The sequence below is a fragment of the Neoarius graeffei genome, chromosome 11 (genome assembly GCF_027579695.1).
Source record: "Neoarius graeffei isolate fNeoGra1 chromosome 11, fNeoGra1.pri, whole genome shotgun sequence".
Classification (NCBI taxonomy): domain Eukaryota; kingdom Metazoa; phylum Chordata; class Actinopteri; order Siluriformes; family Ariidae; genus Neoarius; species Neoarius graeffei.
In genome coordinates this window covers 8,242,051-8,266,225 of record NC_083579.1, presented here as the reverse complement: position 1 = coordinate 8,266,225, position 24,175 = coordinate 8,242,051, and the positions used below count along the sequence as shown (strand labels likewise).

The 24,175-nt window shown below is 39.8% G+C and overlaps 1 protein-coding gene across 1 annotated transcript in view; it reads right to left on the bottom strand.

The window, feature by feature from the left end:
- ryr2b (ryanodine receptor 2b (cardiac)) overlaps positions 1 to 24,175 on the bottom strand; it is a 210,519-nt gene that overhangs the window by 143,316 nt on the left and 43,028 nt on the right. The window contains exons 16-38 of the mRNA XM_060933368.1: positions 23,465 to 23,583; positions 23,214 to 23,347; positions 21,851 to 22,092; positions 20,299 to 20,491; positions 18,866 to 19,088; positions 18,620 to 18,724; positions 17,495 to 17,598; positions 16,651 to 16,734; positions 13,427 to 13,586; positions 12,907 to 13,054; positions 10,367 to 10,575; positions 8,495 to 8,669; positions 7,994 to 8,202; positions 5,730 to 6,058; positions 5,256 to 5,370; positions 5,001 to 5,161; positions 4,707 to 4,866; positions 4,472 to 4,558; positions 4,063 to 4,289; positions 2,411 to 3,233; positions 2,041 to 2,241; positions 1,706 to 1,811; positions 621 to 764 (exon numbers count right to left, since the gene is read on the bottom strand). Coding sequence (XP_060789351.1) covers positions 621 to 764; positions 1,706 to 1,811; positions 2,041 to 2,241; positions 2,411 to 3,233; positions 4,063 to 4,289; positions 4,472 to 4,558; positions 4,707 to 4,866; positions 5,001 to 5,161; positions 5,256 to 5,370; positions 5,730 to 6,058; positions 7,994 to 8,202; positions 8,495 to 8,669; positions 10,367 to 10,575; positions 12,907 to 13,054; positions 13,427 to 13,586; positions 16,651 to 16,734; positions 17,495 to 17,598; positions 18,620 to 18,724; positions 18,866 to 19,088; positions 20,299 to 20,491; positions 21,851 to 22,092; positions 23,214 to 23,347; positions 23,465 to 23,583 — 4,458 coding nt within the window. The remainder of the gene's footprint in view (positions 1 to 620; positions 765 to 1,705; positions 1,812 to 2,040; positions 2,242 to 2,410; positions 3,234 to 4,062; positions 4,290 to 4,471; positions 4,559 to 4,706; positions 4,867 to 5,000; positions 5,162 to 5,255; positions 5,371 to 5,729; positions 6,059 to 7,993; positions 8,203 to 8,494; positions 8,670 to 10,366; positions 10,576 to 12,906; positions 13,055 to 13,426; positions 13,587 to 16,650; positions 16,735 to 17,494; positions 17,599 to 18,619; positions 18,725 to 18,865; positions 19,089 to 20,298; positions 20,492 to 21,850; positions 22,093 to 23,213; positions 23,348 to 23,464; positions 23,584 to 24,175) is intronic.

Genomic DNA, 24,175 nt, shown 5'->3' with positions numbered 1-24,175 from the left:
TGCATGTCTTTGGACTGTGGGGGAAACCGGAGCACCCGGAGGAAACCCACGCGGACACGAAGAGAATGTGCAATCTCTGCACAGAAAGGCCCTCGCCGGCCACGGGGCTTGAACCCGGACCTTCTTGCTGTGAGGCGACAGCGCTAACCACTACACCACCGTGCCGCCCCATTTGAACATCTCATCTCATCTCATTATCTCTAGCCGCTTTATCCTTCTACAGGGTCGCAGGCAAGCTGGAGCCTATCCCAGCTGACTATGGGCGAAAGGCGGGGTACACCCTGGACAAGTCGCCAGGTCATCACAGGGCTGACACATAGACACAGACAACCATTCACACTCACATTCACACCTACGGTCAATTTAGAGTCACCAGTTAACCTAACCTGCATGTCTTTGGACTGTGGGGGAAACCGGAGCACCCGGAGGAAACCCACGCGGACACGAAGAGAATGTGCAAACTCTGCACAGAAAGGCCCTCGCCGGCCACGGGGCTTGAACCCGGACCTTCTTGTTGTGAGGCGACAGCGCTAACCACTACACCACCGTGCCGCCCCATTTGAACATTTCTATAAAAATTTCCAGAACATTAAACTAGTCTTGCGTTTTGTATTTCCTACCAGGTTTAGCTACAGTGTCCTCTTCAACCACACCAGACATCCTCCTCTTTAGACGAGACATTTTATCCACTAGGTCTCTTAATCGATTCCTGATAGGCTGATTCTCATCACCCTCAGTACCCAAGTTTTCCTCAGTTTCTACTCCTGTTAAGTACAAAAAAAGACTTATGTTTAAGTTAAAATGATCCACTTTCATTTTTAGATTACAAACTAGCAAACAAAACGAGAGGGTTAAATATTTCTATAATAAATATTATTGGCTGTATTGTTAGTATATACACCGATCAGCCATAAAATTAAAAACATTGACAGGTAAAGTGAATAACATTTATTGTCTCATTGCAGTGACACCTGTCAAGGGGTGGGGTATATTAGGTAGCAAGAGAACAGTCCATTCTCGAAGTGAATGTGCTGGAAGCAGGAAAAATGGGCAAGTGTAAGAATCTGAAAAGGGACAAATTGTGATGGTTAGATGACTGGGTCTGAGCATCTCCAAAATGGTACATCATGTGGGGTGTTCCCGGTATGCAGTGGTTAGTACCTGCTAAAAGTGGTCCAAGGAAGGACAACCAATGAACCGGTGCCAGGGTCATGGGTGTCGAAGGATCACTGATTTGCATGGGGCATGAAGGCTAGCCCATATGGTCCAATCCCACAGAAGAGCTACTGTAGCACAAACTGCTGAAAAAGTTAATGCTGACACCTTTTTGTTTTAGCCAGCATTAACTTTTTCAGCAGTTTGTGCTACAGTAGCTCTTCTGTGGGATTAGACCAGACAGGCTAGCCTTCGTGCCCCATGTGAATCAATGAGCCTTGGCTGCCCATGACCCTCTGAGCCCATGGCTCAGAGCCAGTCATCTAGCCATCACAATTTGGCCCTTGTCAAGGTCACTCAGATCCTTATACTTGCCCATTTTTCTTGCTTCTAATACAACAACTTTGAGAACTGACTGTTCTCTTGCTGCCTAATATATCCCACCCCTTGACAAGTGCCATTGTAACAAAGTAATCAATGTAATCCCCTTCACCTGTCAATGTTTTTAATTTTATGGCTGATGGGTGTATTTCTGCAATTAGTCAGTTACCACAATGGCTTCTGAGGTCCAGATGGAAATCCCAGATCAACTCTTTAATCTTCTCAGGGCAGGGGCAATCCTGCTCCTTGTCCCAGAAGTTCAGTAGCATGTTCATCTGAAGGAGTAGAACAGTATTCAGAGTTCAATTTATTTGTTCCTTTTTATTGGATGAACTGTTTCAAAGCCTCCAGTAAAGAACCGAACTATTCCTATCCACTTCTAAAGAATCTTTAGAGATGCTCTTGTTGTGAATACAAGGACATTGTATGGACTGATTCCACTCTTATATAAACTCTGCATTGTTACTATCCAAGATCTTTGACTCTGGACTTTTGCCTAGTTACCTGTTCTTGAGGTGGAGAGCGAAACTCCTTGGTCTTGCGAGCGGTGAGAGCAGCAGACATGTTGAGTGCCTCCATGACATCCATGTATCGAGAGCGCTGGTTGCCCTGGAGATGACCAACAATGTCAGCAGAGAAAGTGACTATGGCTTCAACCCTGTGACGTAGCTGACAGTCACACAGATATTGTAGCAGGTGACACAACTATGAGAGAGTGGAGGGGAAAAAAGCACAAATAAATCAAACTTTCTTTTTAAATCCTGAAAAACCTATAAAAATGGATTGTATCAGAGATTATACCTGAGCTACACTGAACACATGCAATATTAGCAAAATTATTATTATGCCTATCCTCAGATGTAGTCTTGCAAACCTGTAGTTTAACTGCTTCCGGTAGCTTCATCTGTAACAAAGACTTTCGTTCAGCAAGGGCTCTTCCTTCTTTCTCCTCTCCCTCTATATCATAATCATTCTCTCCATCCCCATCTGCAAGTTCTCCTGCATCATTTTCCCTCATGTAAGAAGAGGGAAGAATGAGGGAAAGCACACGTCGTAGATCTGAGTGATGATACACATCCATGAGGAGAAGTGTGTGGAGGAGTTGGAGAAGAGGAACAAGCAGTAGCTCTACACTGCCTCCCACAGGGTCCCTTATATTCTGCCTGACTGAGTGCACTGCCTCCTCCAACATGGTTGTCATTACAGCTTTCAGCACATCCAGTGGGAATTCTGGGCTATACTGACAGAAACTATCCTCAGATGGATTAGACCTGTTATCAAAACTGTTAGTGCTAGCTCTAACAAAGCAAGGTGGACTGAAGTGCATTCTTGGTCGCAGAGAGGTGCTGATGTTACTGCCTGGGAGCCTGTGTTGCTTTCTGTTGTTTTCAAAAAGTGGAATAGTCCGCATGGCATCAGTCATGGGCACAATACACTCGTGGGTGGTAGCCTCCCTTGCACTGCTATGAGCACTGAGGTGGGCAGTCATTAATAGGTCATAGAAACCCGCTCGTAGATTCCCAGGCATTCTAGAACAGTGCAATGCAAAGAGAAGCTGTGACTGGTCAATGTGGCTGCACAAGGCGTGGCTTACAGGTATGTTTCCATGGGCACAGAGGGCAGAATAGAGACGGAGGGTGTGGTCATGGAACTTGAGCAGGTTGTCCAGTTCAGACAGTTCAAGAATGTCTATGCACCTGGGACAGGAACAAAACAGAAAAGTTCCAATAATATACTATTATTTACTTAGCACCTCAGATATGTAAAAGTATGTTACATGGGATTTTATATGAAAACTATTCTACCTGACACTGGATGAATATTGAATGAATAATCAACTAATTTGCTGGATGGACAATGTAGAACCTGATCTAAAATGTGTTAGTAGTATATCATTGGCATATGTGTGAAGTTTAATTCCATAGAACATGATAATTTGTGGGCGGCACGGTGGTGTAGTGCTAAGCATGGTTGCCTCACAGCAAGAAGGTTCTGGGTCTAAGCCCAGTGGCTGACAGGGGGCTTTCTGTGTGGAGTTTGCACGTTCTCCTCGTGTCTCCGTGGGTTTCCTCCGGGTGCTCCAGTTTCCCCCACAGTCCAAAGACATACAGTTTAGGTTAATTGGTGGATCTAAATTGACCCTAGATGTGAGTGTGAATGGTTGCTTGTCTCTATGTGTCAGCCCTGAGATGATTTGTACCCTGCCTCTTGCCCATAGTCAGCTGGCATAGGCTCCAGCTTGCCCACAACCCTGCACAGGATAAGCAGTTACGAATAATGGATGGATGATAATTTGCCCCTTTGGCACCATATACAAATTAAACAAAAAGGGGTCAAGTACTGACCCCTAAGGAACACCATAAAAAAATGATGCATTTTTGTGACCTGGCCACCCAGTCTCATAACGTCCTGTCTTTTAAACCACTTGGTGAGCGAGTCAAATGTACAGAAATGTACCTACAATTCAGATGACAGAACATTTGTTAAACATGGCTGCTTTTGCCACATAGCCTCTTGCCCTCTGACCTGTCCTCCTCAGGGATGTGCAGGATCATGACCTGTAGACTCTTGGTGCACTGTGCCATCCAGCCATGCCTCTCCTGAAGCCATGTCAGCTCTACCTGTGGGGCATGTTCGGGGAGCCGTATCCACCTTGCAGGTACCAGGGATTGGACATTAAGCCTGGGAGGACACTGAGGCTCCATGTTTTTCCTTTCACTCCGAAACATACCAGCAGACAATGGCAATGCACCCTACAGGGAAAGGATTCATTCTAATTTTAAAAGAATAGTACCAGATGGTAGTGTTTGATGAAGGAACTCTTTAACTTCCCACTTAGTGACAGTAGTCTGAATCTTTCTTTGTCACTTGCAGGTGGGTTGAACTGCCAGTTTTATTACAGGAAACGCAATCATTTTACAAAGTGTGGATTTACCTTAATTTGTCCAAATTCAAACTGGAAGACATCAGAACTGGTGGCTTTGGCAAAAACTGCTGGGAACAGTTTAGTGCCTGGTTCCACCTCAAGAAGGAAAGAAAACACCTTATTCACTTGTATATATGTATAAAATGATAAGAATGCATATTCAGGGTAGGCAGTGTAGACTGAAAACCTTAGGCAAAGCTCAACTCAAGGAGCAAATTATGCCAAGAACTATTGGAATAGTTACCTGATAGAAGATTCCCATTTCCTTTCCATTAGCAGTAAAGGTAAGAAATCCAGTCGCAGTGTCAACTACACAACCAATCTCCAGCCTTATGCTACTGCGACTGTGGGAGAGACTACTGCCCTCTGCAGCACACACCATGTAACAACAACTGCATTTGACACTGTTGGGAATACAAACGGACACACGTCAAAACAACCTGGTGCCAATGCACAACTTAACACCACTACGTCATTTCTGTTGCATTCCCTTGGGAGGATATGATATAGACAAAGTGATGGTGATGATGTCATTAACCTGTCAAGAACTTTGCCCCATTGGTCTCCAAGTGTGACAGTCACACTACACACTTTCTCTAGTTCAAAGGTTCGGTTGTAAGAGCAGAAGTTTGAAGTCACCCATCCAACCCAGACACAGGATGGATCCTGCCCATGTAGGATCTTCACAGAATAGTAGTACTGCAGAAGAAATAAAAATTAAAAAGACCAAGAGAAAGATAAAATAAGAAACTCGCAGTGTCAGAACCAGGTGTAAATGTTTTTAGTTTCTAACCTTAGTGCAGTTGGCAAGTTGGTTGCTGCTGTCCGTCTCAATCGCCAACACCTCTTCCAGTAACCGGGCTGAAGAGCCACTAGTGTGCAATTCTGGTTTCTTCTTCAAGAGAAACCTATAAAGTACCAAACTCTGAGCCAAAAAGCAAATCTGAGAACATAATACTAAACCAAATCATCTATCTCAAAGAAACAGTCTCAGTTTAGTGCTGGAACTTTTGTTGATTCTCTTCTTTGACAGAAGATTATATTTTTGATAAGCCTTTGATTGACAGGTGTTCTTGCTAGTCTCATATGGAGTAGTTTATGTACTTTTTGCTTGCAATGACATGGAACAAGTATGAGTCCAGTCATCTCAAATAAGCTAAAGTTGTAACTGATTTTATTTAAACTTTCTGTATGAGGTTTACTACAAAACTATGGCCCCACACAAGCCTTTTTTGGGTAAGACCACCATGGATTACAGTGAACTGACCTTTGCTTAAGTCTGGAAGGCTTTTCTTGGGCATGATCTTTATGGTCGTTTAGTTCATCTCTACTTCCTGGATGTCTGTGGGCCGACTTCATTAGCATTTCAAAGTCAGAGTCCACTTCCCCTTCTTCTGGTTCATTAAAGTGGCATGTTACACTGCTAACTGGAGGTACTGTGCCATCTACAGGTTTTGTAAATACTTGTGCACACTCTACAGGCAAGCTCAAGCGATAGAACTCAACATCTGTGCTGAGATTATCAGGTAATACCACTGACCGCTGGGAGATCTTCAGAGCTGGGGGATGGCCAACTGTCCCATCAATGTAACTAACCTGGGAGTACAATAAAACAAAGGTTACATCATAACCTCTTACACAGTGTTTCCTTTTTCTAGTAGTTTTCATAGTAGTACAACCCCAAATAAGAAAAAGTTGGGAACTGGTCAATTGCTTCTTCCTTGGAGGATATCCCAAACTATTAAATACTATACTGTCAGAAATAGGGGTACAGGCAGAGTCCATTTCTGTCCCCCAAGGTAAAATCTACATTAATGTACCCCTAGGGCTCATTATTGGACCTCAAGGTAACTATGTGTACCTTTTTAGGGCCAAAAAGGTATGTTCCCAAGCAGTGTACAAAGGGTACAAATACTGTAGGTAACTTAGAAGGTACTGTCCCAGTGACAAGCTGTTGTACCCCTAAAGATACAGTAATTAACTTTACTTCCTGAGAGTGCATAGTTTGCCAATGATAATGTTATGTCCTCAGTTATAGTTCTGTCTGAACTGTGTGCCATTTGTGTTTCAATGTCAGAGGTATGATGGGTGTCTTTTGTCTCCTCTTCTTCCAGGCCCAGCCCACTGCAACATGTCCTGCTTCCAGCTTGCCTTTGGAAGGTCACCACTCTTATACACCTTGCTCCTGCCTCCTGCTTTGGGATTGGTTGGCTGTACATTTCCAGACAGATATTTAAACCTCATCAGTGTACGGTACATCCCTATGCAGATCATTGCCTTTGCTTTGTCCCATGTGAATTATATTTTGTGTGTTGATTGTTTTTGTGAATGACTCTATTCCTGTTGTTAATCCCATTATGCTTTGGCCCACTGAATTTCTTTGCTGCATTTGTATGTCACTGGTATATAGCCAGTACTTTATAACCATGATGTAAACAGGACACTGTAACTGGTTAGTAGGAAATTGGAACCACTTTCTCATATTTACTCCATTTTCTCATGATTTTGGGTTAACTGACCACAAACTGGCCTCGTGGTTAGCGTGTCCTCCTCTCAACCAAGAGATTGCGAGTCCTACTCATGATTGAGTCATACTAAAGACTATCATAAAAATGGTACCTGCTGCCATCTGGCAAGGCACGCTGCAATACAGATGCAAGTAGGAAGTCAAACTCTTGTGGTTACCAGAGGACCAGCCCCCTATTGTAACCCTAGCTATATAATAGGCAAGAGGCCAAGGGCTACAGAAATGGAGATCAGCGCCGCACCCATATGCCTCAAGAACTGGTTAGTCTGGGACAGGAGGCTGCCTGGGAAGACCAGATCCTGACATGGGAGGGACTTTTGAGCTAACTATGAAGTTAGGGAAGGAAGTGTATTTTCTTTTCTTTTGGGTTAGGCTAGTAAGCTTACCTTGTGTATTGTTAGATGGAAATATTTTGGCCTGGTCAACTTCTGAAGCTATAACCACTTTCAATCAATGAGGAAATAATAAAATACAAAGCAAAAGCAATCTTGGTCTTGCCATCCCTTTATTCCATTCTATGGCGCAACCTGATCAAGATTGGGTTGCAACTCTAATCACTGTTACTTTGTTGAAAGTGAAACTAAGAACATCATGTACAAGTCATCTTCTTCTTTCAGCCACAGCAGATCTGTGCTGCATATTTGATTTGGCATAGGTTTTACACTGAATGCCCTTCCTGATGCAACCCTCCCTGATCTATCCAGGCTTGGGACTGGCACTAAGTATGCACTGTCTTGTACAAGCCCAATGGCTGGGTATTTTACCTAATCTGCATGTCTTTAGACTGTGGGGGGAAACCAGAGCACCCGGAAGAAACCCACGCAGAGACGAGGAGAACATGCAAACTCCACACAGAAAGGCCCCTATCGGCCAGGGGGTTTGAACCCAGACCTTCTTGCTAGCCACTACACCACCATGCCACCCTGAGAACATCATGTACAAAAATGTCTCCAAACTGTATTCCATAAATCCCAAGTTTTAACCATTAAGGCCACTTTGCTTACCTGTATGTAGGGATGGTCTTCTGGTATCTGTACAAATAAGGGCTCTCGCCAGCTCATCCAGAGAGGTGGATCTTTGCTCATGTTCATGGCAAAAGGCTGGTAGCCCTCCTGAAGCCCACACACACTGAAGTATTTCAGTGAGTTGACTTGTTGGCCTAAATTCAACCACCCCACCTGATTCACAGCCAAACTACACACAGGAACAAAGCCTGAGGAGCAGAAGAGCATACAAGTTAAAATTAAAACAAATATAAACAAATCAAAATTCAAGTTGTGTCCACAGCAGCCCAGTTACTATATAATAGGCAAGTTATTACTATGCAATTTATCTAAACATTAACTATAAACAATTGAAATTATTTTATACTCAAGTGATGCCATGCACTTTTTAAAATTCAGTAGGCATTATATGTAATAACAAGTGGATTACATTGCAATAGATCTGTAATAACATGTATTACATTGGAATAGACGTAAATCTATTTTTGTAGAAATACTCACCCCCAGTTACACTGAATCCTTTGCAAGCAATTTCAGAGCCATAAGTGTTCAGCTGTAGCTCTCCATTTAAAGTGACCATCATGGTTCTCCGAGTCAAGTCCAACAAACAGCCAATCACATCCCCCTTCTGCCAAACATGACCAAATGGGATGGTGCTACCATGCCACCACTGACCCTATACACATGAGGCCAACAGATAGTCACATAAAAATAAATTATATGTATGTAGGGGGGAGCAGGGAGACTTGGGATGGGGGAGACTCAGGACCATTTCCCATAATCCCATAAATTAATTTTAATCAAGGTTTTTGATTCCATCAGAAGTTAAATGTTGCCCCCTGAGTAACCGACTGCCTTTGGAGCCATGAAGCTGGACACTGCAGTAAGGTTTGTGCAGTGAAATAACAACCAAAACTTAAAAGTATTTTCTACTTCAGCTCCACCTCCATTCTATGGTGTAATGTACACTGGTGAATTGGGGATTTATTAGGAATTAAAGTATGTCGCCTAGAGTGGCCAGATATAGTATTATTTACTAAACTTAAATTTGGGGGGAAATTTTTTTTTCAAAATGTCCAGATGGGGAGAGTTGGGACAGCTCATCATGCTACAGGTTTTTTCTTGTGGTTTGCAAATATAAAATAGTTTAAAAATGTTTGTTAAAATGTGGGCGTGTCCCTGTATGAGGATGAAGCTTATTTCATTCATTCTTGAGAATGGAACTGTTTTGTTAAGTCACATTTTGAGTAAAGTGATATTTTTTATCGTTCGACCAGCATTGTGTGTTCATACAGTTCATATGGTACAAGATTACAAGATAATAAATGAAAATGAAACATGTAGGTGTGACGAGCTGTGACAAACCAGTCACTCACGGATGTACAGTAAAATGAAAACAAGGCTTTAATGAGAGAAGGACAATCCGAAATCAATGTACAAAAGCCAGGCCAGGTCAGAACCAAGAAATCCAAAACAGTAAAGGGGCTAGACCAATCATGGTCAAAAAACAGGCAATAGTCAAAAAACCAGGAGTCAAGAGATACGGGCAATCAGAACACAAGGGCTAGGCAAATTGTAGTCAGAAAAACAGGCAATAATCGAGAAACCGGGAGTCAAGAGAGATGGGCGATCAAAACACAAGGGCTAGGCAAAACGGGAAAAAAAACGGAAGGCAAAAAGGGTCATACGCAGAGAAACAATCGATATAATAACACTCAGTAGGCTTACGAGAGGTGAAGACAATACTGCGCAAAGGACAAGACAGACAAAGGGATATGAATACAGACATAAACAAAAAGGTACAGGTGATGGTGATCAGAACGCAGGTAAACCACTCCTACGAAGTGGTTCCGGATTGGTTGACGGAGTGCACGTGGTAGTAACTGGTGTGTGAGGGGGATTATGGGAAATGGAGTCCTGAGGGTTGAGGCAGACGGAGGGTGAGCCCGGAAGCATGACAGTAGGATTAAGCTAGGTATTTTATTTTTGCTCCCAACATAATGTCCCATGTCTCCCCTCAATGTCTCATGTCTCGCATGAGAGAAAAACTGAATCCTGAAGGCCAGTACATGTGACAAGCTGAGAAACTAATCTTGTGGTAAATCCTCTCTAATGCAATATGAATGTGACGCGACCTGCAGAAGAAGAATTTCACACAATCTACAAAAGATGAAAACTTGTCTCCAGTCTTCCTGCTCTCCCCTATTATTCCTACAATTACCTATGAACTGAGCATCATTTTGGCAAATTGTATGGAAAGCAGCCATGCTGACAAATAAACTACAATAAGAAATAATTTATTTACAAATTCATAACTTTTAAAAAGTGTCTCTATATTAGCAGAGGAAATAGTTAAAGTGCTTGCTATAATACCTTTGAGCCATCAAACACGAAGGCCTGCTCATCTGACCACATGTCCATATCTGGTTGACACCCCACTCGTGCCCAGCCCACTACCATCTCTCCAGTAGTGACCACCTCAAACTCGAAATACCATTTCCCATCATGCACTGCAAAAGTGTGCTCCACACGGAATATCCGAGACTTCTCCTCACTTGCAGCCTTCACATCAGGGCCCGGGGCTAGGAACAAAACAAATTAGAAGTTCATTGGGATTGTGTTCACACTTAAAAAGTCATCGAAAGAAATGCTCATCTCATTATCTCTAGCCGCTTTATCCTGTTCTACAGGGTCGCAGGCAAGCTGGAGCCTATCCCAGCTGACTACGGGCGAAAGGCAGGGTACACCCTGGACAAGTCGCCAGGTCATCACAGGGCTGACACATAGACACAGACAACCATTCACACCTATGGTCAATTTAGAGTCACCAGTTAACCTAACCTGCATGTCTTTGGACTGTGGGGGAAACCGGAGTACCCGGAGGAAACCCATGCGGACAACATGCAAACTCCGCACAGAAAGGCCCTCGCCGGCCACGGGGCTCGAACCCGGACCTTCTTGCTGTGAGGCGACAGCGCTAACCACTACACCACCGTGCCGCCCGAAAGAAATGCTGTAGACCAAAAATAGCTTAAAATAATGAAATGAAATGTTTCAACATTAACAGTAATCAGTAACCCATAATAAATTAAACAAAGTCAGTATTTGGTGAGAGACGACCCTTTGCTTTAGTCTCAGGTCCAGTGAGTGCAGTTTTATGCGGAAATGAGCTGTAGGTTTTACTGAGTGTCTTACAGAACCAGCCACAGTTCTTCTAGACACTTTGACTGTCACACTTGCGTCTTCATTTTGCACCAAAACTCAGTAGCCTTCATTATGTTTTCTTTTTTAATCTGAAAAGTACTGGGCGGCACAGTGGTGTAGTGGTTAGCGCTGTCGCCTCACAGCAAGAAGGTCCGGGTTCGAGCCCCGTGGCCAGCAAGGGCCTTTCTGTGCAGAGTTTGCATGTTGTCCGCGTGGGTTTCCTCCGGGTGCTCCAGTTTCCCCTACAGTCCAAAGGCATGCAGGTTAGGTTAACTGATGCCTCTAAATTGACCGTAGATGTGAGTGTGAATGGTTGTCTGTGTCTATGTGTCAGCCCTGTGATGACCTGGCGACTTGTCCAGGGTGTACCCCGCCTTTTGCCTGTAGTCAGCTGGGATAGGCTCCAGCTTGCCTGCGACCCTGTAGAACAGGATAAAGCAGCTAGAGATAATGAGATGAGATGAAAAGTGCTCTCTTATGGAATATGCTGCTCAGATAGAGACATTTTTGTTTTTCTGTAACATTTAATTTTGTGCTGGAAAATGAACAAACATTTGGAACCCTAAAATGTTTTTGTACTGACTCGATAATGCCAATCATTCAGTCAGTCAATCAATTGAAGGTTTTGTTTCTCTCCCGAAGGAGGAACCTCTCCCCAGCCTGCCTCCGGCCATCTTGATCGTGGGCCAACCTAGTCCACAGTAGTCCTGGAAGTTTGTCCCTCCATCTCGTTTTTGGTCTCCCTCTTGGTCTTGCCACCTCCTTGGTGTCCATTCTGTCACTCTAGCAGTTCATCTGCTATCTGGCATTCTGGCTCCATGTCCTGCCCAGTGATGTAATGATTTTCCAATAACATTGATAATGTCCACCAGTGGCAGCCTGTTCTAACCCAGTGATTCTTAGCACTACTTCTTCTGCCATAGGTAATGACTCTGAAGCTGCTGGGACTGAGGAACGTTGATAAGAGTTGTCCGTCATGTCATGTCATGTCATGTCATGTCATGTCAGCGTCTGGGGGGGGTGCCATACTCACCATGCTTGGCACAACCTGCAGGTTGGTGAGGGTTTTAGATCATAGTTTCCTTCTCTTAGATGGACTGCTGGCCAGAGCTTTGAGGAGTTCCATCTACCCCAACCATCTAACCCTGGTTGAGGGTGGCTTATGAGTGATACACCTTGCCCAAGGGTGACTCAAGCACAGCAGCAGCAACAGCTAAGAGGTAGCGCCATTATCCTCAAGCAGTCTACTCTCCCCAGTAAAAGCCCCACTGCCTTGATAACGTAGACGTCATAAAATAGAAATCTATAACAAAGTTTGTATGAAAAATACATGGCACCTAAGACTTTTGCACAGTCCTGTGTATATCTTAATTTTTCTTGACAGCTAGTTCCCTGTAATTATTCTCATTCTGTCAGATCAAAAGATGTGTTTTATCCCTTGTAGTGTTTTTGTAAGGTCTTACACGATTCTCATTGTCTAGTTTGTGGTTTGTAGCTCAGGGTTATGGTTATAATTTAGAATTGAGGGATAATTTCATGGCTTCTTGTTATCGCAGTATACCCAGCATTGCTCTTATCTCCAAAGAATGCACCAAGAGGTGCTGTGGCATTTCCACTAATCAAATTTGTGATCTTCTGGTGATCTTTCTGGCTGTTCTAATCTCCCAGACATTGTTTGTTTTGTGTATTATTTTGTGTTCATAACTCACACTGCTGTTGCTCTGATGGTTCGACTGTGTATCCGAAACCAAGCAGAGTTCCGAACACATCCCTGGCTGAATCTTTAGCACACTGTCTGCTTCTCTTGTCCAGCAGAGAGAACGGCACCAGCTGAGGGCTCCTCTTTGCCTTAATGTCCTGAAACACGAAGGAAATTGTCATATTTCTTGATCAAATTACATAATTTTCCCTGAGAAGTGTTCTCATTGGTTGGAAATGAGAACCATTGGTTCTCATTGGTAGGGCCGTGCAAAATACGCAGAGCGAAAGGTCTTAATGGACACAGAAGTGATACAGTATTAATACACAGAAATATACACATAACGAATGCAAGATAGCATATTATGCTAAATGATAAGTAAAATGCTAAGCTAATGACCTAAGATGAAAACTATGTTAATACTCATTACTATGATGATGACAAAATGACTGAATGACTAAGTGGCATTTCCTGGTGAAACTGTGTCGTGTACACGAAGCTCCATCTCTCCGGTCGTGTGTTAATTCCACCTGCTGTGGTGCGTAGCTCCAGCCCTGCCTGATGTGCTCCCTGGCCCAGATGTTGTGCTCGTTCTCAGCCAGTGCTTCCACCAGAGCTTCCTGAGCAGTGCTGAGAGAAACTCCGGACTGATCCACCGGAGCTGGCCTGTAACCGTCCCACAATTCATACCTGTGCAGGTGAAAGAGTCGAGGTTTGGGTGAAGGACAGTCCCTGAGAGCGGCCTTTCACTCACAACAACCAACTGGCTGCTGGTACCGTGATGTCACAGCGAGCAGCTTACAGAGCGTTACCCTGTGGACAAACCCATTAGTGAAGGGAACGCTCTAGTGGGCCTCTTTCTTTCTTTCTGTTTCACTTTGTTTAACTTTGTGCCTTTTACTTGCTTTGTCTTTATTTACTGTCCTTTCTCTCTTTCTTACTTTCTTTCTTTTGTTTATTCTTTCTTTCTTTTTGTTTTAATTTGTCCTTCCTTCCTGTTTTACTTTGTTCTTTCTTTCTTTCTTTTACTGTTCTTTTTTCTTTGCTTGTCTTTATCTTTTTATGTTCTTTCTTTCTTTGTTCTTTCTCTGTCTTGTTTCTTTTTTTCTGTCTTTCTTTGGATTGTATCTTTATTGCTCTTTCTTTCTTTCTCTCTTCCTTCCTTTTTCTGTTTTACTTTGTGCCTTTTTTCTTGCTTTGTTTTTATTTATTGCTCTTTCTTTCTTTCACTTTGTTTTACTTTGTGCCTTTTTCTTGCTCTTTCTTTCTTTGTCTTTTTCTTACTTTCTTTCTGCTTTACATTGCTTTACTTTGTGCCTTTTTCCTGCTTTGTCTTTATTTGCTGCCCTTTCTTTCTCTCTTTCTTTCTTCCTTTCTTTGTTTTTCTCTCCCTCTTTTTCTTTCTGTTTTAATTAGCAGCTTTTTTCTTGCTTTGTCTTTATTTATTGCCCTTTCTTTCTCTCTTCCTTCCATCCTTCCTTCCTTTTTCTTTTTTCTTCTTTTTCTTTCTTACTGTTCTTTTTTCTTTGCTTGTCTTCTTTTTTATCTTTTATGTTCTTTCATTCTGTTTCTTTGTCTTTTCTTTTTTGTTTTTGTTTCTTTCTTTGTTCTTTCTCTCTGTCTTGTTTTGTTGTTTTTTCCATCTTTCTTCAGATTCTTTCTTTCTTTCTTTCTTTCTTTCTTTCTTTCTTTCTTTCTTTCATTTGTGTCTCTTTCTTTTATTTATTTTTCTGTTTTCCTTGTAATTTTATGTGCTTTTTTCTTTCTCTTTTCCTTCCCTTCTTCTTTCCTTCCTTTCCTCCTTTCCACTTTTTCTTTGTGGGTCAGAGTAAGAGTGAAAGCTCCCTTGTCTCGCCCAGTCTGATGTTCTTCTTGTCCTGAAACCTGACTGATCATAAAGACCTGTGGAACAAATAGAACATCAAGTGGAGCTAGTTAACCTTGTTAAACTCACTGTTCTGTTGTTTTTCATGAGTGTCTGAATACAGACTGTGTGTGTGTGTGTGTGTGTGTGTGTGTGTGTGTGTGTGTGTGTGTGTGTGTGTGTGTGTGGTGTGTGTGTGTGAGAGAGAGAGAGAGAGAGAGAGAGAGATATTGTGCAGCACATTGTGTTTGTGATTTGGCCAAATAATCAGCAAGCTGGTGGCCAACATTTCATCTCCGATATGTCATTTTTCCTCCTCACATCATATCACACGGATATTACTCAGCTCTCAGCAGCAACTTTATTTCCTCTTTATTTTCCTTCTGCTGTGTAACGATGATTTATAAATTAATCATTTGTACGTGAACTCTGTCTGGAGCTCAGGCTACTGATTTATTTAAACCCCAGATATATAAATTACATTAATTTTAATAAATAAAATGGTGATGTTTTAAGCCATGTGCATGAAGAATATTTATGTTTAAGAATGTTCTGGATCTGTTCTTTATGGATCTGTTCTTTATGGATCTGTTCTGGATCTGTTCTTTATGGATCTGTTCTGAATCTGTTCTTTATGGATCTGTTCTTTATGGATCTGTTCTGGATCTGTTCTTTATGGATCTGTTCTGAATCTGTTCTTTATGGATCTGTTCTGGATCTGTTCTTTATGGATCTGTTCTGAATCTGTTCTTTATGGATCTGTTCTGGATCTGTTCTTTATGGACCTGTTCTGGATCTGTTCTTTATGGATCTGTTCTGGATCTGTTCTTTATGGATCTGTTCTGAATCTGTTCTTTATGGATCTGTTCTGAATCTGTTCTTTATGGATCTGTTCTGAATCTGTTCTTTATGGACCTGTTCTGGATCTGTTCTTTATGGACCTGTTCTGGATCTGTTCTTTATGGATCTGTTCTGAATCTGTTCTTTATGGATCTGTTCTGAATCTGTTCTTTATGGATCTGTTCTGAATCTGTTCTTTATGGACCTGTTCTGGATCTGTTCTTTATGGATCTGTTCTGAATCTGTTCTTTATGGATCTGTTCTGGATCTGTTCTTTATGGATCTGTTCTGAATCTGTTCTTTATGGATCTGTTCTGGATCTGTTCTTTATGGATCTGCTCTTTATGGACCTGTTCTGGATCTGTTCTTTATGGACCTGTTCTGGATCTGTTCTTTATGGACCTGTTCTGAATCTGTTCTTTATGGATCTGCTCTTTATGGATCTGTTCTGGATCTGTTCTTTATGGATCTGTTCTTTATGGATCTGTTCTTTACGGACCTGTTCTTTATGGACCTGTTCTGAATCTGTTCTTTATGGATCTGTTCTGGATCTGTTCTTTATGGATCTGTTCTGAATCTGTTCTTTATGGATCTGTTCTGGATCTGTTCTTTATGGACCTGTTCTGAATCTGTTCTTTATGGACCTGTTCTGGATCTGTTCTTTATGGATCTGTTCTTTATGGATCTGTTCTGAATCTGTTCTTTATGGATCTGTTCTGGATCTGCTCTTTATGGACCTGTTCTGGATCTGTTCTTTATGGATCTGTTCTGGATCTGTTCTTTATGGATCTGTTCTGGATCTGTTCTTTATGGATCTGTTCTGAATCTGTTCTTTATGGATCCGTTCTGGATCTGCTCTTTATGGACCTGTTCTGGATCTGTTCTTTATGGATCTGGTCTTTAAGGATCTGATCTTTATGGATCTGGTCTGGATCTGTTCTTCATGGATCTGTTCTTCTTTTAACAAAATGGGTCACTAGAAGCTTTCAGTAATAAAGTCCTGAAACTTGTCCTGAAGGTCATTTTTACAGCGTCTTGTTTGAGACGTACTTGTTTGAGAGCCGGACGTACTTCACCTTCTCCTCCGTGTGGTCATCAGACAGTCTGATATGAGCGCCGAGAGCCAACAGGGACCTATAGGAATACAGGAACATGGAAAAGGATAGGAAGTAGGAAATGTCACATAAGGGCTGGGAATAACTGTCTCCTGAATAAATATATCACCTCTATCCAGAGCAGCTCCCCTTAACTCTAAACCACTCTGTTTATATACATTTACTACACTCTCCATGGGTACAGGATCATTTATTAAATGTCAGTCTATGAGTGTGTATAGTGGACTAAAGTCTTTAGAAATGGCATGTATTGTATATCATGGTATTTATGTTCACTCATGCACTAAAAATGCTCAAACTATATCTCTTTATATTTATACAAATGATAAAGGACATCAGTGAAGACGTGATGTCCACTGTAATGAACACTATTGTTCAAAAAAATCATCTTCACTGTTTACAAGATTCAATCATCATCGTTAACAATCCGTAGGTTCAGCTTTATATATTATTTCATTATCATTTAAATTCAGAATCAAACATGTAAAGATGTAATTAAAAGTCCTGACTCGTCTGTCTCTACACTCGACCCATCCGCCGTGCGTCTCTAAATGATGAAACAGTCCATCAGGGGAATGTTCCATTCTGAATGGTTGGCCACGAGTCTCTCACAGCCAATCAGTGGACTTCGCCTTAATTGGGGAATTTTAAAGAAATCTTGAATAATGTGTGATTCATTACAGTGGACACAGGGTCTGAAGGGGATAAAATTCCTTGTACACTTTATTTATTTGTTTGTTTTTTGTCCATTATTTTGATGGATGTGTGAAGAGCAGGACCTCAGCATGTGTTCAGCAGCCTGGAGGTTGTTGTGTTTCTCCTCAGCTGGAAGTTTGGAAAACTCCACCAGTCCGGGGTGAACCTGCGTGCCGTCATCTCTCACCTTCACAACACACACACAAACAGAGTATTTTTATACTGTGCAACATTTATTCACGTCCTGCAATTCTCTCTCTCTCTCTCGTCACTATGGTTACCATATAGAGAGCTGAGTGATTTTTTCACTACCTTTGTGCAAAAATGGTGCCGTTTTGTCATTCATTCATTCATTCATTCATTCATTCTGTTTCTATATGGTTTATTTCTTTATTTGTTTTTATTTCTTGTATCATTTTTCTTTCTTTAATGTGTCTGTTCTTTCTTTTCATTCTATTATTCTTTCCTTCTGCATTGTTTATTTATTTGTTTGTTTTTATTTTTTATGTCATTTCTTTCTTTCTTTCTTTCTTTACTCTTTTTTCTTTTACTCTGTACTGATTTATTTGTTTGTTTGTTTTAATTTTTTGCATCTATTCTTTCTTTGTCTTTTTTCTTTGTTTATTGCCTTTTCTTTCTTTCTTTTTTCTTTCTTTACTGCCTTTTCTTTCTTTCATTCATTCTTTACTGCTCTTTCTTTCTTTCCTGCCTTTTCTTTCTTTCTTTCCTCTTTTTTCTTTGTCTCATTTTTTCTCTCTTTGACTTTTTCTTTATTTACTGCCTTTTCTTTCTTTCTTTCTTTCTTTCTTTCCTCTTTCTTTAATTTTTTTGTCTCTGTTCTTTCTTATTTTACACTTTCTTATTTATTTATTTATTTATTGTGGCTATCATTTCTTTCTTTTTTCTTTATTGTCTTGTTATTTATTTATTTGTTTGATTTCATTTTTGTGTCTGTCCTTTCTCTTGTTCTTTACTCTTTAATTTATTTATTTGTTTGTTTGTTAATTTATTAATTTATTTATTTTTATTTTGTGTTCTTTCTTTCTTTATTGTTTGTCTTTATTTTATTTATTTGTTTTTGATTTTCCTTTCTTTCTTTCTCTTTTTTCTTCTTTACTCTTTCTTTCTTCCTTTCTCCCCGGTCACTATGGTTACCATGTGAGAGGCTGGCTGTATGTGTGTGATGCTGTAGTGGTGTTCTAGCTCACAGGCCCGTGTGTCCATCCGCGCTCACTTTTCTCCAGGAGCCAGAGCTCATGCAGGTTCTCTGCCAGTCTCTGTCTGATCAGCTCCAACTGAGGAGGCAGTGTCACCTGATTCAACACACACACACACACACAGGATAAATATTATCACTTCTACACTCCTACAGCTATGGGACATGTCATATACAGGCATGTCCTTGTGTCCTTTCTTCTTTCGGAGAAGGTGAAGGTATCGGTGGTTTGTCTCACCTGGTTGGTGTCCACTGGTGTCGGGATAAAGACCACCGGCTCACTGGATACAGCAGGGCCTAAAAGTTCACGCCCACTGTTCCCATGCGACCTGTGTGTGACCTCATCACACAGCTCCAGTCTGCAGCGCCCCCTGGGGAGTAAAGCCTCAGCACACGCGGAGAATCCAGCAGGGGGCAGGAATTTAAACTCCCCCTGCTGACCTCCGAACAGCAAATGCACCCTGCAGTGAAGAGACATGGAGGGCTCACGGGTTAGTCACGCAGGTCCACGCCATCAGGTTCATTTCTCAAACGATGAAACACTTTATACATGAACAGCATCATCATTACAACGTAAAGTCTTTTTACTTTATTCTTTCATGTAAAAAGTCAAATAAAATCCACACAATGTTTTTAATATTGAAATAAAATACACACTTCACTACAGCGGAAAGTTTTTTTTTTATTTAAAAAAAATATTTTTTTAATTAAAGATGAAATAAAATCCACACCTGAATTCGACAAGAAGGAATTTTTTTTTCAAATATTAATTTTTTTAATAAATACAATATTTAAAAAATAGGGGCGGCACGGTGGTGTAGTGGTTAGCGCTGTCGCCTCACAGCAAGAAGGTCCTGGGTTCGAGCCCCGGGGCCGGCGAGGGCCTTTCTGTGTGGAGTTTGCATGTTCTCCCCGTGCCCGCGTGGGTTTCCTCCGGGTGCTCCGGTTTCCCCCACAGTCCAAAGACATGCAGGTTAGGTTAACTGGTGACTCTAAATTGACCGTAGGTGTGAATGTGAGTGTGAATGGTTGTCTGTGTCTATGTGTCAGCCCTGTGATGACCTGGCGACTTGTCCAGGGTGTACCCCGCCTTTCGCCCGTAGTCAGCTGGGATAGGCTCCAGCTTGCCTGCGACCCTGTAGAAGGATAAAGCGGCTAGAGATAATGAGATGAGATGAGATTTAAAAAATATATAAATTTTTTCTTAATTAAAGATGAAATTAAATCCACATCTGACTTCTACACAAAGGATTTATTTTTAAAATTCTGGAAAAAAAAAAGAAATTAATAAAATATAACAAATTAAAGATGAAATTATATCCACACCTGACTTCTACAAGAAGGATTTTTTTTCAAAATTTTGAAAAAAAAATGTAATTAAAAAATACTTTTTAAAAATTAACAATGAAATTAAATCCACACCTGACTTCAGCTGATATAATTTCGTATTAAATGTTAAAATAAACCCTAACCCTTGCTGCTGCAGAAACATTGTTTTTTCAAAAATTATATATATATATATATATATATATATATATATATATATATATATATATATATATAAAGTGATGATGTAAATTGATATAAAATGATGTAAAGTTCACACATGACTCCAGCTGAAATTTAAAAAAAAAAAAGTTAATTAAAAAAACACTAAATTAAAATGGTCACCTGACTCCAGCGGAGAAACTGACCACAGGAAACAGGAGTGTGTTGGTGTTGAAGTTCTCCATCATGCCCTGCACCGGCTGCCCATTAACTCGGAAAGAGATACACGGCACACTGAGGTCCAGGCAACAGCTGATGACATCATCCTCCCTCAGCAGGCGCTGATTGGCTGAACTGACCCTGCGACCGACGCCACCTATGCTCAGATTAAAGTACTGCAACTGATTAAGATGTCATCACTGAAAGCTGTAATCATGTTATTGACTACTGAGTAATGATTAATCCACTTGATTTAAACTTTCAGTCTAATACTTTTATTCATAGAGCATATTTAATAATACAATTCAAACAGAGATCACGAGTGAAAGAAAACACCAGCTCCAAAAAAAATAAATGAAGGAAGGAAGGAAAAATAGTATAAAAATTTATTTATTTAATTTTTTTTAAGTAGAAGTAATAAAAATAAGCATAATTAAATTCAATAAGTACCAATTTAGGAAAATGTAATAAAATAAAAAAAAAAGATTTATTAGTGATTATTATAAACATAAAAAATTAGTGAAATATAATAAAAGGAAAAAGGATAATTAATCATAAAAAGTTTTTAAAATTGGAAATGTAATAAACAAAAATGTTTTTAATTTTTTAAAAATCAGGGAAATGTAATGACGGTGAAAAATCAACAACTGACCATGTTAAAATATGAAATGTTAAATTATTGTAAAAATTGGTGATCTATATATCATAGAATTAAAATATAAATAAAATCAAAGGAAAATATTACACATAACTACCCAGGAAATTTTATAATAATAATAATTATTATTATTATTATTATTATTATTATTATGATCTAAGATAATGCTTATGACCCATGATATTAATAATAAAGTAATATTAAAAATATATATTTTAAAGAAAACATTGCACATGATTATCCTTTCAAGTTAATTTTCCCAAAAAAATTACATTTACATTTTTTAAATAAAAACAGAAAATTAAAAAAAAACTTTAAAAACTAAAACTTTAAAAAGTTTGAAGTGAAAACTTTAAAAACTTTAAAACTTTAAAGTGAAGAGGTTTTTTTAAAGATTATTTTGTAAATTAAAAAAAATTAAGGAAATGGAATGACGGAAAAATAAATAATTTAGAGTGTTAAAATATGAAATGTTAAATAATTCAACAATTTGGGAATCTATTGATCATATAATTAAAATATAAATTAAATCAAAGGAAAATATTGCACATATATACCCAAGAAAATTATTATTATTATTATTATTATTATTATTATTATTATTATTATTATTATTTGTTTTTATTATTATGATAATCTAATATAATAATAATTCTATGTTATCAATAACAAAGTAACAAAATATATATTTTTAAAAAACATCACAAATGATTATCCTTTCAAGTTAATTTTCAAAAACTTTTTTTTGAAAATTTAATTGTTGAACTTTAACCTTAATTTTTTTCTCCACTTTATCCAATATGTAGTGCCTTTGTAGAAGAAATAGAGGCTGATGTTTGTACTTTTCTGTCGTCTCACCCGTCCACAGGTGCAGACCATCGAACCCGTACGAGCACAGGTCGTCGCCGACTCCGTTTGACCCCCAGCCGTGACCTCCTGTCGGAGAGGGGTGGTAACCTGCACTACAGGCCCAACCCACCCTCAGGTGAGTTGGCTCAGGTGTCACAAAAGGCTCCGCCCTCTCCACCACCACCTCATAATACCACTTTCTGTAGTGGGCGGAGTCGTCTCCCATGCAGAGGTAAATGTTTGGGCGAACACTGACACAAAACACACACCATCATTTCTGGATTCTGCTTCAGTGGGAAAGATTACACACATTTCACCTGTGATGATGTGAATAACGTGAAAAACGTTGACGGTATCATGTTATACTCCGAATCGGCACATGAGAAAGTAATCACATGAAACACAATGAGATGCACAGAATAAAATCACACGTGGAAAATGAAAATGTGAAAAACGAATTGCTTTAAAAAATAATGTGAAAAATAAATTCACATTTAATGCATGTGAAAAAAATTCAAATGTGAAGAAGTAAATGATTTGACGAAACGGCGTGAAAAATAAAAGTATGTGGATTATATGTGAAAAATTAAAATGTGAAAATAAAAACAATCTTGTGTGATAGTATGTATGCAGTGTGATATTTATCTTTTCTTTAATAATGTAATTATTGAAAAATAATTTGCCAACATTGAGATTTAAGTTCTATCTATCTATCTATCTATCTATCTATCTATCTATCTATCTGTCTGTCTGTCTGTCTATCTATCTATCTGTCTGTCTGTCTGTCACTCTATCTATCTATCTATCTATCTATCTATCTGTCACTCTATCTATCTATCTATCTATCTATCTATCTATCTATCTATCTATCTATCTATCTATCTATCTATCTGTCTGTCTGTCACTCTATCTATCTATCTATCTATCTATCTATCTATCTGTCTGTCTGTCTGTCTGTCACTCTATCTATCTATCTATCTATCTATCTATCTGTCTGTCTGTCTGTCTATCTATCTATCTATCTATCTATCTATCTATCTATCTGTCTGTCTGTCACTCTATCTATCTATCTATCTATCTATCTATCTGTCACTCTATCTATCTATCTATCTATCTATCTATCTGTCTGTCTGTCTGTCTGTCTGTCACTCTATCTATCTATCTATCTATCTATCTATCTCTCTTTCTGTCTGTCACTATCTGTCTATCTATCTGGCTGGCTGGCTGGCTGTCACTCTATCTATCTATCTATCTATCTATCTATCTATCTATCGGTATCTATCTATCTATCTATCTATCTATCTATCTATCTATCTATCTGTCAAGTATATTTATTATTTAAAGGAACTCCAGTTGAGGGTGTGGTGTGGACCTGGTGATGTGGTTGACCAGGCGGCTCTGCAGCAGTAAATCTCTCTCGGGCAGCAGTGTGTCACAGATCAGGTGCTGATTAGAGCGCACCGCTGTACCATGACACACACACAGTGAACACAGTACCTCCAGGATCTATACACACACACACATACACACACACACACAATGGAGAAATCCATTAAGGCATCTCAGTGTATGACAAAACTATTGTAACTAAGACACACACACACACACACTATGGAGCAGTACCTTATGGTTGCGTCCGTGTTTGTCTAAGAGGGTGATGATGGAGTGAATGTGTCCTTCTTTAATTAAACTCAGTGCTTCTGGACTTTCCATTAACACACAGTGCAGCACTTCAAGGATTCCTGAAGCACACAGAGGAATGAGATGCTAAATATCTTATATTACTCTGTTATCATCGTTATTGTTAGCAGGTGATGAGTTTTTGCCATCATATGGTGTCCATCGTCTGTCCGGCATCAGCCACATTTCAAGAAAATTGCTTCTTCTCTCTTAATTATTCACTGATTTTTATTCTTTTTAGCAGGAGGGTAGATCTGCCTGGGGTGCATATAACTTCTACCCAAATTTGCATAATTGCAATTAATAATGAAGATATGGAGTAATTAAGCCCTAACGAGCAGTTTCCACACAAATCGCTTCTTCTCCCTCAAGTCTTCACCAATTTTGATTCTTTCTGGTAAATAGGTCGGTATTCCTAGGGTGGATATCGCTTCTGTATAGTGTGTATATAGTGGATATAGCTTGCAACATTTGTTGTTGTTGATGATGATGCTGTTTTTGATGATGATGATGTTATTGTTGTTGTTGATGATTGATGATGATGATGATGATATTATTGTTATTGTTAATGGTGTTGATGATGATGATGATATTATTGTTATTGTTGATGGTGTTGATGATGATGTTGTTGTTAATGGTGTTGTTGTTGATGAT